Source organism: Hoplias malabaricus, chromosome Y, assembly GCF_029633855.1.
Source record: "Hoplias malabaricus isolate fHopMal1 chromosome Y, fHopMal1.hap1, whole genome shotgun sequence".
In the NCBI taxonomy this organism is placed as follows: domain Eukaryota; kingdom Metazoa; phylum Chordata; class Actinopteri; order Characiformes; family Erythrinidae; genus Hoplias; species Hoplias malabaricus.
The window spans coordinates 56,168,779-56,184,663 of NC_089820.1; the positions used below are offsets into that span (position 1 = coordinate 56,168,779).

At 46.6% G+C, this 15,885-nt stretch overlaps 1 protein-coding gene across 1 annotated transcript in view; it reads right to left on the bottom strand.

Moving 5' to 3' along the window:
• The window catches only part of LOC136678470 (piezo-type mechanosensitive ion channel component 1-like), a 91,675-nt gene that overhangs the window by 28,585 nt on the left and 47,205 nt on the right, over window positions 1-15,885 (bottom strand). Inside the window, exons 8-20 of the mRNA XM_066656523.1 lie at window positions 9,673-9,904; window positions 9,263-9,476; window positions 6,729-6,897; window positions 6,512-6,613; window positions 6,275-6,371; window positions 4,534-4,640; window positions 3,925-4,185; window positions 3,642-3,747; window positions 2,985-3,166; window positions 2,165-2,313; window positions 1,607-1,765; window positions 699-805; window positions 426-589 (exon numbers count right to left, since the gene is read on the bottom strand). Of these exons, the coding sequence (XP_066512620.1) occupies window positions 426-589; window positions 699-805; window positions 1,607-1,765; window positions 2,165-2,313; window positions 2,985-3,166; window positions 3,642-3,747; window positions 3,925-4,185; window positions 4,534-4,640; window positions 6,275-6,371; window positions 6,512-6,613; window positions 6,729-6,897; window positions 9,263-9,476; window positions 9,673-9,904 (2,049 nt within the window). The remainder of the gene's footprint in view (window positions 1-425; window positions 590-698; window positions 806-1,606; window positions 1,766-2,164; window positions 2,314-2,984; window positions 3,167-3,641; window positions 3,748-3,924; window positions 4,186-4,533; window positions 4,641-6,274; window positions 6,372-6,511; window positions 6,614-6,728; window positions 6,898-9,262; window positions 9,477-9,672; window positions 9,905-15,885) is intronic.

The following is a 15,885-nucleotide window of genomic DNA, read 5'->3' on the forward strand; positions in this document are numbered from 1 at the left end:
TTACACATTAACACCTCATTACTTACACATCACAAACACTGCAGATGCACAACAGCTGTCTCATTTTCCCAGCAGAGAACCAACATGCATTATAACCATCAGAAAACATCAAAGAGTGCTTAGAAAAATGACATATGATTAAAAAATATAAATGATTAATTGTCTGGGCCACATTCAAAAATAAATAAATTGATAATTGATGTGTGAAATTAATAAAAACCATGATGCCATACACAGGATTACATTGGACCACAATGTAACTTGGTAACCACAGAATACTGTTTGTAAACTCTAATCAATCCATTTTACTTGGTGAAAAAACATGCATTCATGGTGTAGTTCACTGTGTTGTAATTTGCCTCTGTGTTTTGAAAGCAATAAGCTGCAGATACAGTGATATCACCACAGCATTTATTTGGTCACACCTCCAGCAGTGACACCCAGACGACAAAGAAGGCGACTATCTTGAGGATGTGGAGCTCCAGGATCCTCCAGAGAAAAGCCTGGACTAAGGTGAGGATATCAGAAAACTTCCAGAACAGAACCATCAGCCTGTCCATCACCAACCCCCACTTACTGGGCACCATCACTGAGAAGAAAGGTCAGGAGCTTGTGATTTTATTTGAAGAGGTTTTTATTCTATTTTAAGTTATTTAATGTTTTCACAATCGGAGCTTTGTTCATCTCCGTGCTCTCACCTCCATCTTCAGACTCATCGTCTCCGAGCTCCGTGTGAATGTCCTCCTCCTCAAAGCCTCCTCCCTCTGAGCTCTGGAGCACTTCTGGCTTCGGGGCACAGCGCTTTCTGCACGAATGAAGAAAACAAACACGTACAGGAGTGGGTTAAATACTGAAGCAAATATTTACCAGCTGAAGCATGGAAAGTGAGACTCAAATCACACAACCAACACCCAACAAACATTGATCTTCCATCATGCTGATGTATGAATGAATATTAGTTCAACTCGTGCAGCACTCTTCTAGAACCCAAAGGACATTAGGGAGTCACCTGAACATCCACCAATGGGCAGCATCAACACACACGATGCGACTGCAGCCAATCCGCACCTGTACACTCTCTAGCTCTTATGTACAGAGAGGATATGAGAGGGAAGGCATTAAGCCAATTGAAGATGGCGCTGATAAGCTGTGGTACATTGAGCCATTGAGTCATTGGAGGTCTCCCATCCAAATACTGACCCAAATCTGCTTATGGCTTTAAAGACTGCTGAAATATCAGTGTCTCATGGAGACGGCATAAAGAACCCTCAAGCTCACAATGCAACACAATTTACAGGAGTTCTGTCGAAGTTATGTTGTGTTTGCTAAAGAAAGCAAACTAGATCAGTGCCTTGCAAACCCTGGTTCAGGTGCAGTAGGTATTATAGAGGGCGGAAAAATACCAAGGACAGGAGTATGCCTGGGAGCCGCCCCATGCCTGGGAGCCACTGGGCTAGAATAAGTCAAAGTCAGTTGAGCGTGTAGCTCTCAGTGTTGACTATGATCAGGTCTTACAGACTACCAACAGCAACACAGCTTCTGCAGTCATTAGTAAGTGCCCTGCTGTTCTTTGTGTTTCAGAACTTAAAGAGCTTTAGAGCTTTGCCTGCTGAGGGGTGTGACATGCTCCAGGTCAGTGATCTTCATGAAGGGTTTGTGGAAGTAGTGCAGCTGCAGGATGCAGGCGAGCAGGAAGAAGCCAGGGATCATGATGCTGCTGAAGAGCTCCGGAAGTTTAAACGTCTCCAGGCCAATGTCGGCCAGCCTGGAAAACAGAAACAGAGAGAGAGATAGAGAGAGACAGTGTGTGTGTGAGAGAGAGAGAGAGGGACAGTGTAAGAGAGAGAGAGAGAGAGAGAGACAGTGTGTGTGTGAGAGAGAGAGAGAGAGAGAGAGAGAGACAGTGTGTGTGTGAGAGAGAGAGAGAGAGAGAGAGACAGAGACAGTGTGTGTGTGTGTGTGTGTGTGAGAGAGAGAGAGAGAGAAACAGTGTGTGAGAGAGAGAAAGAGAGAGAGAGGGAGAGAGAGAGGGACAGTGAGAGAGAGACACAGAGACAGACAGAGAGAGAGAGACAGAGAGAGAGATGAGGATCACTATCCAACTATTAAACCAAATGTCTTCATTAACTAAGGCCCTACTGTGAAGGTGTAATGAAGGACTAACTGGTCCTCTGTGAAGCCGGTGAAATTCTTCCAGTATCCTGGGAAGTCCTCAAACTGGAAAGTGTAGATAGTGATGAGCACCAACATGGTGTAGGCCACCACCAACCACCAGAACAGCTTCAGGAGTCTCCTCCACAGAGTGTAACACACCTACAATCAGATAGAGAACAACACACTGAATCACACACACTCCTAAATGACTAATATCAATGAATATATGATTCAATACATCGTCCATTTCTAAACACTTAACAGGGCTTTTTCAAAGCAGGTTTTCTCAGTTTGGCACATGTTTTAAAAGTGACATACGATGAGGTCATAATACCAGCAGATTCCTCCAAGTCTAAATAGCCTCGCTCAGAGCGGTCAGTTTCAGCGCCTGTTCCTTTAAATGATAATGAGCCTGGCTTTTAGCCGTTTTCGCTCTGTTCTCTTTCTTCTCCGTTGTCGTTTTCTCAGTTTTTAGTCAGGGCTTGTGTTTCTCAGTGCTGATTTTTGTGTCTGATTTGGTTGGTTAAACCTCATCTTTGCGCTCTCGGATAAACTCGGATTCACCGTTGTGATTGGAGAGACTCAGAAAAGGGGGCAGGACATTTCCTGTTGCACAAATGGCACGTTTGGGGGGGGGAGCAGTACTTCATGTTCTCTGCTAGGTGTCAGTGTAGTGTCTGTTTCTTAATGTAAATTGACTATAATAAATGACTGAGTTGAGCTTTATGGAGAAATCCTGATTTATGGAGCGGTGAAGCAGGCCTTAGTGCATTGCTGTTGTAGGAGTATGGGCCTGTTGTACTTCAGAGAGCCTGGTGGTCTGTGTTTACCTGGTAGACGCACATACACAGCAGAAACAGCAGCATGTAGACGATCTTGTATCCCACAAGCTTCCCATCGAAGCTGACCATGATGAACATGCCTCCACACACGTAGATCCAGTACTTCGCATAAAGACTCATCACCACACGGCCGAGCAGCTTCAGAAGAGAGTCGTCTTGACCCGCACTCTCTGAACAAAACAAAAACGGGTGTAAAAAGTGGAGCATTATTCCGATTAAACCCAATACTGACCAATGAATACATTCAAACAAAGTGCAAACAACTCTCTTGACCCCTTGAACATATCACTTCACATCAGGAGGAATGTGAAGGATTCAAAATAGCCCACACTGTCATATAAGCTCGAGAGCCCCGCAGAGAAGAGCCACACACTGACAGCTGGATCACTTTCCAAATCCTGATACGAATCCCAGACTCAACGCCCCCACTCCTTACTCACTGCCCACCATCTCCTCTCAGTCTCAAACTGATATCTGGGCCCCCTGGAGGCTTTATTCTGCATTTATCCCCTGCAGTGTGTTACGTGTTATAGGTGTCACTCACTAAGATGAAAACCTTGTGTGTGTCACGTTTGGTAAAATACAATGCTGTTCCGTAATGTAACAAATAAAACAAAGATATATAGCTATAAGAGAGACTCTGACCTCCGGTGGTGACCTCCTGCAAAGGAGCGGTCTGCTGCTTCTTCCTGCAGAAAATATCCTTCACAGAATGTCGTAGAAGCAGCCAGAATGTCAGTGTGAACAGCAGCTGAGCATCAGAAAGAGGAGAGAAACACCTGTGTCACATTCACTTTATACAGCACAGGATACATAAGTTATTTAAGGGTTTTGTAGCATGTGGAGCTGCTTGTCTATTTTGTGTGTAAAGTAGTTATAGTAGTTATCCATGTGCCACATCACTGGGCCTGTGTGATGCTAAACTCACCATAGCTCCGAGACGGAGGCAGGGGTAAGGTGCTCGGTCGAGGCCCATCTGCCTGAGGCTCATGGAGCCGACGTGTTTGGGCAGCTCCTGCTCCAGGTCCATGGCCCAGACGTACTGCAGGCAGCAGAGGCCCAGGCCATAGAGCAGCAGAAACGGAGAGCAGAGCATGGCAAACTTGCGCCGAGCTCGCAGCATCCAGATCACACACGCCCACAACAGCAGCACAAAGGTCAGCCAGCTGTGGTACATTATACTCCACACCTGCAGAGAACAGGCACATCGACGTTTAGGGAGGAGCTCTGTGAAATACCTGGATAAATACTGCTGGAGCTGTGTGTGTGTGTGTGTTTGATGTTTGTCCAGTCAAGCTTTGTAGAAAGAAATGGTATGAAAACTATCCACAATAAACTGAGCCCCTTAAGATTTGGACACCTTAGGTCAAAAGTGTTATTTTATAAGTAAGAATACTGGGTAACGGCCGCTGTTCTCCAAACAGCAGACTAGGGTTCAGTCCTCGGCTTGGACAGTAGCACCAAACCATATCAATTAACCACGGGGTGTGACAGTGTCCTCCAAATGCCTTAGATATAAATGTAAAGTTGCTGATACCATCATAGCAATGAGGGCACAGTTGTAACTTTGCTGCATGATCATCCTGCTGACTAAACGCAGAGGGCTGTCTTCATCCTGCTGCTCCAGGGTCTCGCCGCTAAACCCTGAAAAACACACACACACACACACACACGTAAACACGTTTAAAATTCTGGATAGCAAATGCTCCTAAATGCTCTATAGTTTATAGCTTATTATCTAGATGGCTCTTTTTTCTGATTTTTATTTGTTTTTGTTTTTGCAGTTCATATCCTTCTTAATTTGAGTGGTCTGTTTTATTATTGGGGCGGCACCGTGGAGCAGCAGGTAGTGTCTCTGTCACAGCTCCAGGGACCTGGAGGTTGTGGGTTTGAGTCCCGCTCCAGGTGACTGTCTGTGAGGAGTGTGGTGTGTTCTCCCTGTGTCTGTGTGGGTTTTCTCTGGGTGACTGTCTGTGAGGAGTGTGGTGTGTTCTCCCTGTGTCTGCGTGGGTTTCCTCCGGGTGACTGTCTGTGAGGAGTGTGGTGTGTTCTCCCTGTGTCTGTGTGGGTTTCCTCCGGGTGACTGTCTGTGAGGAGTGTGGTGTGTTCTTTCTGTGTCTGCGTGGGTTTCCTCCGGGTGACTGTCTGTGAGGAGTGTGGTGTGTTCTCTCTGTGTCTGCGTGGGTTTCCACCGGGTGACTGTCTGTGAGGAGTGTGGTGTGTTCTCCCTGTGTCTGTGTGGGTTTTCTCTGGGTGACTGTCTGTGAAGAGTGTGGTGTGTTCTCCCTGTGTCTGCGTGGGTTTCCTCCGGGTGACTGTCTGTGAGGAGTGTGGTGTGTTCTTTCTGTGTCTGCGTGGGTTTCCTCCGGGTGACTGTCTGTGAGGAGTGTGGTGTGTTCTCTCTGTGTCCGCATGGGTTTCCTCCGGGTGACTGTCTGTGAGGAGTGTGGTGTGTTCTCCCTGTGTCTGTGTGGGTTTCCTCTGGGTGACTGTCTGTGAGGAGTGTGGTGTGTTCTCCCTGTGTCTGCGTGGGTTTCCACCGGGTGACTGTCTGTGAGGAGTGTGGTGTGTTCTCCCTGTGTCTGCGTGGGTTTCCACCGGGTGACTGTCTGTGAGGAGTGTGGTGTGTTCTCCCTGTGTCTGTGTGGGTTTGCTCCGGGAGACTGTCTGTGAGGAGTGTGGTGTGTTCTCCCTGTGTCTGCGTGGGTTTCCTCCGGGTGACTGTCTGTGAGGAGTGTGGTGTGTTCTCTCTGTGTCTGCGTGGTTTTCCTCCGGGTGACTGTCTGTGAGGAGTGTGGTGTGTTCTCTCTGTGTCTGCGTGGGTTTCCTCCCACAGTCCAAAAACACACGTTGGTAGGTGGATTGGCGACTACCACCGAGTGTACATAATGTGTGTGTGTCACCCTGCAAAGGATTGGCGCCCTCTCCAGTGTGTGTTCCTGCCTTGCATCCAATGATTCTCAAAGCCATCCTTGATGTATATGAAAGGTGCTATAAAAAGTCTCTTGTTATTATTATTTTTATTACAAAATAGTAATTGAAGCCACTGTTGTTGCAGCCAATAAATCCTTCAACAAAATCATATATTTAATATAACAGAATCACTAATACTGCATATATCAAGGCAAGGTGAGACATTTTCAATTAACCGTGATGATGATAAAATATCACCTACAGCACTAACGATCGAAATACATTCTTTTACCAGCAGCATTACTTCTGTTTCTATACAGTATCCTCCACGGCACTGTGCTGTAGATTTATAGAGGTCCTCTTACCCAGGTCGTGCTGACTAGAACCGTTTGTAACGTTCTCTTTAGTGTTGGATGGGTCTGATTCCTGCCCAGGACTTTCACCTGTGGCCAGCAGCATTTGCTGTAAAAACCAACACCACGATTAAAAACCAAGATAGAAACACAGCATGAATCCAAATAATTCTCCTTTATACCTTTAAAGCTGCAGCCAGCTCAATAAAAAACTGTCAATATCGAGCGCATACAGGTCTTTAGACCCACCTTAGTGTCATCGTGAGGGCTTTTTCGGCCTGCGGCCCACTGTTTTAGCTCCACTTCCTCTCCGTCTCCACTCCCTGTCACCCTGGCCTCGCCCACAATCGTCTGTAAAACCAATGAAAACGGTAATAATTACCAACCTCAAACTTCAGTCCTGGGCCGTGGCAGGTGTTTACTGTCACCGTAAAGACACTGAAACAAACACAGTTTAGAGGATGACCTCAGTGTAATTGTGGCTGTTGATCTTCAGGACGATGGCCACGGTGACGTAGAGGAGCAGCAGGATTCCGGGGTTGACGTAAACCGGCCAATCGTGACTCGTGTTGATGATGAGGGCATCGAAAGAGGAACAGTTTGAAGGTGTGATTACATCCTTGAGACCAAAGAGTCTGGAGGGAGAAAATAATTATTAAATATTATTGATAGTAAATGTACAAATCGACCAAGACACAACGCATTTCTTTTTTTACATGATGTATTTTTAAATGAAGTGCTTTAATTAGATTTAATGTACCATGCTCAAACACTCAGTCTAGTCCCCACCATGTTATTAAGCTGATATTCTCACACACATTTAGCCCAGAACTTTTCAAGGCTGTCCCCTTCTTGTTTGGAGATCATGTCAGCTCAACTAGTTAGTTTTGACTTGAGAGTGTGTGTGTGTGTGTGTGTGTGTGTGTGTGTGTGTGTGTGTATACCCTTGCAACTTGGCAGGTCAATTTACAACAGTGCAACCACCATCTATCATCATCTCCATGACAGAGCAAAGGTCAAGAGAGATTTGTGGGATGAGAGGAATGCACACAACTGGCAACCTGACTAAGCAATAAACACCGGCGGTTACTGTGTGTGTGTGTGTGTGTGAGAGAGAGTGTGAGTGTGTGAGAGAGAGAGAGAGAGAGAGAGAGGGAGAGAGATATCCTCCAGATGTATCTAGTTCTCAGGTTTATGCCAGGTTGCCAGATATGCACAGTGCCCTGGCAGCCAGCAGAAATGCACACAGGTCAAGATAAGTTCCCTAATCTACACAACTCCTACTGCCTCAGTGCTTCACTAACGCAACAGAAATACAAGGTTCCTGAGCACACCAACCACAGGTCTCATTGCCAACAAGTCACACTTTTTACATTTCAGACCTTGGAAGTGCAGTGATATTCTGTCACTGGTTTTGAAATCTTTTTATTAAGTAACACCACTGTAATAACTAATCTGATGATGTGGTGGATTGCCCTTCACCTGGCATCACAGATTTTGTCATTGTATCATTCAGTCATTCATTGTCTCTAACCCTTATCCAACTCAGGGTCATGGTGGGTCCAGAGCCTACCTGGAATCACTGGGTGCAAGGTGGGAACACACCCTGGAGGGGGCGCCAGTCCTTCACAGGGCAACACACACACACTCACACCTATAGACACTTGAGTCGCCAATCCACCTACCAGTGTGTGTTTTTGGACTGTGGGAGGAAACCGGAGCACCCGGAGAAAACCCACGCAGACACAGGGAGAACACACCACACTCCTCACAGACAGTCACCCGGAGGAAACCCACACAGACACAGGGAGAACACACCACACTCCTCACAGACAGTCACCCGGAGGAAACCCACACAGACACAGGGAGAACACACCACACTCCTCACAGAGAGTCACCCGGAGGAAACCCACGCAGACACAGAGAGAACACACCACACTCCTCACAGACAGTCACCCGGAGGAAACCCACACAGACACAGGGAGAACACACCACACTCCTCACAGACAGTCACTGGGAGGAAACCCACGCAGACACAGAGAGAACACACCACACTCCTCACAGACAGTCACCCGGAGGAAACCCACACTGACACAGGGAGAACACACCACACTCCTCACAGACAGTCACCCGGAGCTGTGACAGAGACAGTACCTCCTTCGCTCTATCATAAACTCTGATTTTAAATAATCTGGCATTATACCGAGAGGAGATTAGATGATATTAGGTGGGACCACTTCAGCAGGTGGGACACTGTCGCTACAAAAGCAATGCTAATATATATTCGTTCTCTCATTCTTATGCTTACATTTTCAATTTTCAAAGCAACACCTAAGTGAAGTAAATTTGGACTGTAAACATAGTATATACACTCAACGTGTTTCTATTATTGCACCAAATATGTAATTAGTCAGGAATGGGGGGGGGGTCCTTGTGGTTAGCACTGATTCCTCTATTCAAAGCCAAAGCCTCGCTCACTCTAAAGCTCCACACGTTTCCCACAGAGCCGTGAGCTCACACAAATCACATCACGCTTCCACCTACCTCCATCACCCACCACCTCTACAGCCCCCTGTTTCTCATACTTATATAACACACACACACACACACACATTGGTGACACCACTCGTTTAAATTGAGTGGTAGGACTTGGGAGAAGATAGGAATGGGGTGTGGGGATTATAAATGTCCACACCATCAGACTTAATAAATGCCAGATTGTCTCTAGAGTGTGTTTAAAGACTAATGAAGCAGAGCCTGTGTTAGAGTCTCAGTCTGTAATCTCAAGCAAGCTCCAGGCATTAAAGGACCAGTCCATCATTTTCTCACCTTCATGGTAAGAAACAGCCATTAAACTGACACCTAGTGGCCTGGCTGTATCAGAAATTCCATACTAAACCTGTTTTACATATGACTGCCCCCATGTGGGGGACCCGCTCTGTGGAGCATAAGCCGGACCATTCAGGGACGAACTGCTTCTGCAGTGATGTGGAAGCGTACCTGGCCCACAGGCTGCTCGGGGCGAAGATGTTCTGGGCAATGTCGCTCTGGTACAGGTACAGACACACGAGGTGACCTGCACTGAAGAAGCTGACCATCACACACAGCGCATTGAAGCCCAGCTGGCTGATGGGGAGGTGGCAGGCCCACCAGGTGCACACGCCGATGAAGAGAAGGAAATAGATGGCGGAGAAGGCTGAGGGCAGTGTGATCCCTGAGGAAGACAATCAGCTTTTAGTGGAAACAGAAACAGTCCAGACTTTAAATTCTCAAAGCGGCTCTATACTAAACATCACCGCCCCCATGTGGGGACCCGCTCTATGGAGCACAAATTGGTACACTTATGGTTTAATCAGCCAGTGCTCTGAGAGATCTGTGACACTGCTCTGAAGAGACCCTCCAGAACACACTGTGTAAGTGTGTGTTTTCTGTTTCTCTCACCAGCCAGAGCAGCAGTGTGACGGCCAGCAGGCGACCCATGTTCCTGAGAAAACGCTGAGCTGTGGCTCTCAGACGAGCGGCCAACAGAGCAGCTCGACTGGACTCTTCCTCTGGAGCGCTGGACGACTGCCGCCCCTCATCCTCCTCCTCATCGTCACCATCCTCATCCTCCTCTTCCTCCTCCTCGTCTGTACCGGCCTCCTGGGATGAGAGAGGAGATTTAAAGAGGAATAAATTCAGTGCAGAAAAGAACTTCTGCTTGCTTCCAAAGCCGAACGAATGAATGAATGAATGAATGAGCACGTGTGATGACACTGAATACCTGTGCATTAACTCCTGCAAATCTACACAGTTATATATCTTATTTAACGCATTCACTATATTTTCATTATTTCGCGCTGTCACTTGTTTGTTCAGCATTTTAAACTGTTACTTCTAAGAAAGTTGCTGTAGAAATAAAAGAACTATTATTAAGACTTGCTCAGCCCTCTCTTCACGTCAGACAGCTGTTAATGCGAAGACAAGAAACTCAGCAGTAAATGGAGTATGAAGATGTCACTGAGCTCCAACTCATTACATAAAAACTGAGACAAATGAACAGGTATCAATACAGAAGGCATTAAGATCCTGGGAAAACAGGACATTACTAAGGTGTGACATGAGAGAGAGAGAGAGAGAAGAAGAAAGAGAGAGAGAGAGAGGGGAGAGAGAGAGAGAGGGAGAGAGGAGAGAGAGAGGGAGAGAGAGAGGAGAGAGAGGGGAGAGAGAGAGAGAGAGGGGAGAGAGAGAGAGAGAGAGAGAGAGAGAGAGAGAGAGGGTAGAGAGAGAGAGAGAGAGAGAGAGGGTAGAGAGAGAGAGAGAGAGAGAGGGTAGAGAGAGAGAGAGAGAGAGAGAAGGAGAGAGAGAGAGAGAGAGAAGAGAGAGAGAGAGAAAGAGAGAGGAGAAGGAGAGAGAGAGAGGAGGAAGGAGAGAGAGAGAGAGAGGAGAGAGAGAGAAGGAGAGAGGAGAGAGGAAGAGAGAGAAGGGGAGAGAGAGAGAGAGAGAGAGAGAGAGAGAGAGAGAGAAGAGAGAGAGAGAAGGAGAGGAGAGAGAGAGAGAAGGAGAGAGAGAGAGAGAGGAGAGAGAGAGAAGGAGAGAGAGAGAGAGAGGAGAGAGAGAGAAGGGGAGAGAGAGAAGAAGGAGAAGGAGAGAGAGAAGAGAGAGAGAGAGCGGAGGAGAGAGAGAGAGAGAGAAGGGGAGAGAGAGAAGGAGAAGGAGAGAGAGAGAGAGGGAGGGAGAGAGAGAGAGAAGGAGAAGGAGAGAGAGAGGGGAGGGGAGAGAGAGAGAGAGAAGGAGAAAGAGAGAGAGAGAGGGAGAGAGTGGGGGGAGGGCTCATAATGTGAGCTTCAAGGCTTGGATACTGTTGTTTACAGAATCGGAGATTAATCAAAGTTGTGTGTGTTGTAAAACTGCATTGACATTCATATAAAAGCCTGTCAGTGTTGCCTGGGTGACCTGTGTGCAACCTAATTCTGTGTGTGTATATATGTAGCTTGTCTGTCAGGTTAATAATTAAATATATTAATAAAAATAAATAACAAATATATATAAATAAAACCTTCCCCCAAACACCCTTTCTTCCTCTGGACTGCGTTAACTGATTAACCACAGGGAACTAATGAAGCTCTGGACCGGGCTGTGTTTCTCTGACTGTGTGGAGACGGTTTCTAAGGATTTTTTCCACCATCTGCCATCATTCCAGTCAGAGACACAAGAGAAAGACAGGAAGGGAGAGAGTGACAGAACGAAAGAGAGAAAGTAGAGAAGAGAGAGAAACAATGAAGAGAAAAGAGAAAAGTCTGAAAGAAAGAGAGAACAAGACAGAAAGAAAAGAAAAAAAAATAATGAAGCGTGAATGGAGGGGAAATAGAAGAAGAAGAATGCAGAGATAAAAATAGGAAGAAAAAAGAGAAAAAGAAAGATTAACAGAAAAAGAGGAGGGAGTTGGAGAGAATGAAATTAATTTACTGAGTAAAGTGTAAGGAATAATATTTTTGATAAACTTTAGGAATAGATTTTTAAACCCTCACTAATGACGTATAACTGTGGAAGCGTCTGGAACAGAGAACTGTTTACACCCAGCTCTAATGCACCTCACACTCTCTCTGAAGTGTCTGAGCCCTGGGACGGTGGTCTGTGTCCAGTCTCGGCCTGGTTTACACTGGGTGATTTAAGATCTGCGTTATCTGATCAGCTCAGAATGTACAGAGTGGCTCGGTGTGTTCTGGTTTTCTATTCCTGGATGTTATCTTCACACTGTAATCCTGATGTTTCTTTGACGTGTAAATCATCTTTACTTCCTCAAGTGTCTCCTGTGTGTTTAAACTTTGCTTTATCTCCGCAGAGGATCTGTTTGTGTAAAAATAACCAACTCTGGCTCCTTGAAACCACACTCCTCACAGACAGTCACCCGAGGAAACCACGCAGACACAGAAAGAACACACCACACTCCTCACAGACAGTCACCCGGAGGAAACCCACGCAGACACAGGGAGAACACACCACACTCCTCACAGACAGTCACCCGGAGGAAACCCACGCAGACACGGAGAACACACCACACTCCTCACAGACAGTCACCCGGAGGAAACCCACACAGACACAGGGAGAACACACCACAACCCCTCACAGACAGTCACCCGGAGGAAACCCACGCAGACACAGGGAGAACACACCACACTCCTCACAGACAGTCACCCGGAGGAAACCCACGCAGACACAGGGAGAACACACCACACCCCTCACAGACAGTCACCCGGAGGAAACCCACGCAGACACAGGGAGAACACACCACACTCCTCACAGACAGTCACCCGGAGGAAACCCACGCAGACACAAGGAGAACAACACCACACCCCTCACAGACAGTCACCCGGAGGAAACCCACGCAGACACAGGGAGAACACACCACACTCCTCACAGACAGTCACCCGGAGGAAACCCACGCAGACACAGGAGAACACACCACACCCCTCACAGACAGTCACCCGGAGGAAACCCACGCAGACACAGAAAGAACACACCACACTCCTCACAGACAGTCACCCGGAGGAAACCCACGCAGACACAGGGAGAACACACCACACTCCTCACAGACAGTCACCCAGAGCGGGACTCGAACTCAGAGACTGCCAGAGTGCTGCCCCACAAAATAACTATAATTTTACTGTTTACATTGTAATATATCTTTAATATATATATATAACATGGAGATATGAGGTTTGTAACACTGAGGCAGTAAATACTTCACTGGAGAGACAGTGAAACAGTGTGAACAGTCTCAGAGCCCTGCTCCTCCAGCTGAAATCAATCAGGACCTGCAGGACATCCTGACCACATCAAAGACCAGACACTATACAGCCCTTTCCATTGTTACATTAATAGAGAGAGAGAGAGAGAGACTGACACATGTCTTTTCTTGATGGTGGGCTGAATTCCACCTGCAGTGCTGAGCTCAACCGCCGTAAACACTGCAGCCGCATGTGCTGCAAATCAGGCTTTACACTCCACAACGTTTCTTTTTTTGATACTGTATCAGAATCCTTACAATCCTTATCGTGACGACGCAAATGAAAGACTGCCCTTAATAAGAACCTGAAACCCTAAATACAGTATGAGAGTTAAAAAACTAGCCTTTAAAAATGAGCTATTTCAGAAGACAAAGAAATACACGGCTAAGAATACGGAGTGCTGTTTCATGACAGGTTTGTTACAGCATTGAATCAGATTCATTCTTATTTTCCTTTTGATGTGAGATCCTAGCTCCAACAAACAGACTCCAAAATCCACAAAGACACTGCCACTTATCAGCACATGATCCACAGCCAGTACTGAATCTGTGTCATGTGCATTCAACATCTCAGGACACACGTGTGTAGATCGAGAGCTAGGGTTTCTGAATGTGAGAATCCAGCGGCCACTGGAGGAGCTGCAGGGCAGGGTGTGTGTTGAATGCTGCATTGTTAGCGAGGTCGGACACTCCCACCCTCACGGAAAACATATGAGCACTGACAGCCTGTATAATCAAAGGTTCTGGAGGCGTATCCGAGCTCCCCTTTCCTCAAGAAGCCGATCTAACAAATATTTACTTGAAATAACAAACATCTACTACTGTGTTGAAAGAGTTTCTATTGTGGCCCGGTCTCGGCGGAGTGGACACACATGGCCTGCGAAGCTCTCGGACGTCTGTGTTAATTGATCTAATAACGTTTCTATATGTCAGCGCTGACACACTTCAGGTTGTGCCTTTGTTTGTTTTCTCGTTGCTGGGCGGCGGGAGGAAGTTGTTGGGCAGCGGAGCGGCAGATTGAGCGAAGGGCACGAAGGAAAAGAAGAAAAGGAAGTGAGGGTAAGAACATAAAGAAATGCAAGCAGTGGCTTCAGACTTTCACCACAGGCACGAACAGTAAAACACCGCAAACTACAGCAGAGCCGCACTAGTGAGGCATGCTTTGGATTCTGACCATGTTCAGCAATTGCTGGTGTGCATGTTAGGAGTGTGTGTGTGTGTGTATATATATATATATGAGTCATACAGGGGAGTCCCCCTCTATCACTTCTGAAAACACAAGTCGTCCAACAAAACCCTGCTGTAAAACCCAGTACAAACACACGCAGAGCACTGGTTCTGTACAGAGTCCTAAACACTCAGAACAAACACCTGAATGCATACATTGTTCAATGCTGCTTTAAACAATGTCGAAGAATCCAGTATCCATACTGAACCCCTTTTGCTAACTACATACAATACACAACAAATACAGCCTGAGCCCAGTCCAATCTGCCCCCAATCCGAGCCCGAGCCATATCACCAAGTCCTGGTTCTAAATTACAGTCACAAACTAAAGAAAATTCTGTATGAAAATAACCTGGACCTGCTCATCCTCGCAGTACAATAACTGTCCAAACCTGCCCCGACACCTTCATTCATTCATTTTCTGCAGTCACTTAGAGACGCAGTGGTTCTGGAGTCCACCCTGAACACAACGCAGACAGGACATTCACATACCAAAGTACCTAGAGGAAACCTAGACAGACACTGGGAGAACACACCACACTCCTCACAGACACTGACCTGAGGCTGGGTCTGAACACACAACCCCAGGACTCTGAAGCTGTTTGACAGTCACATTACTGGCACAACCACCCTCAGGAAAATATTTTAAGCCAAACAGATACACACGAACACACACACACACACATATATATATATAGTAACATCTATATGACAGGCAACACAAAACGCACACATCTGGCCTCAGGAAATTTAAGGAACTGTGAAAAAAAACAACAGCACACTGTAATTTAGTTCAATTCAGAATTCAGAGATTAAACACAGGACTCAGAAAGTGCTTAGAGAGCAGAGATGAGTCTGGTCTTGTGCTGGAGTGAGTGCAAAACAGCTCTCTTTCTCTCTCTCTCTCTCTCTCTCTCTCTCTCTCCTTACTCACTATCTCTCTCTCGTCATCTCTCATGATCTCTATCATTCTTCTGTTTCTCTCTCTGCCTGTATCTCTCTCTCTCTGCCTGTATCTCTCTCTCTCTGCCTGTATCTCTCTCTTTCTCTCTGACTGTATCTCTCTCTCTCTCTCTCTCTCTCTCTCTCTCTCTCTCTCTCTCTCTCTCTCTCTCTCTCTCTCTCTCTCTCCTCTCTCTCTCTCTCTCTCTCTCTCTCTCTCTCTCTCTCAAATGATAGTGATGCCAGAGAGAAGAGGAAGAGCTCTGCACACACTTCCAGTGTGCATCTAAAACCAGTCTCAGATCCGTTTTAAACCAGACTCTGAGAGATCCCTGAGCGATCAGAGCAGACTCCATCACAGCATCGTAAAAATGACCCTACTCTGCTGAAGTGTATTTGGGACACATCCTCCAGTGCGGTGTCCTTCTTTCTGTAGCAGATATCTAACAACTCAAAGCAATACCTACACACAAATCAGCTTTAACATCACTGTCTACCCCCATTCTCTCAGGTCCACTGGCCACACAGGAGCACTTTGTAGCTCTTTAATTTCAGACTGTAGCATACATGTTGCTCTGCATACTTTGTTTCCAGTGGTGACTTGCCACAGGATGCTGTTGGCTGGTGAACTATTCTTAGTCCAGTAGGTGACACTGAGGGGTTTAAAAACTCCAGCAGCACTGCT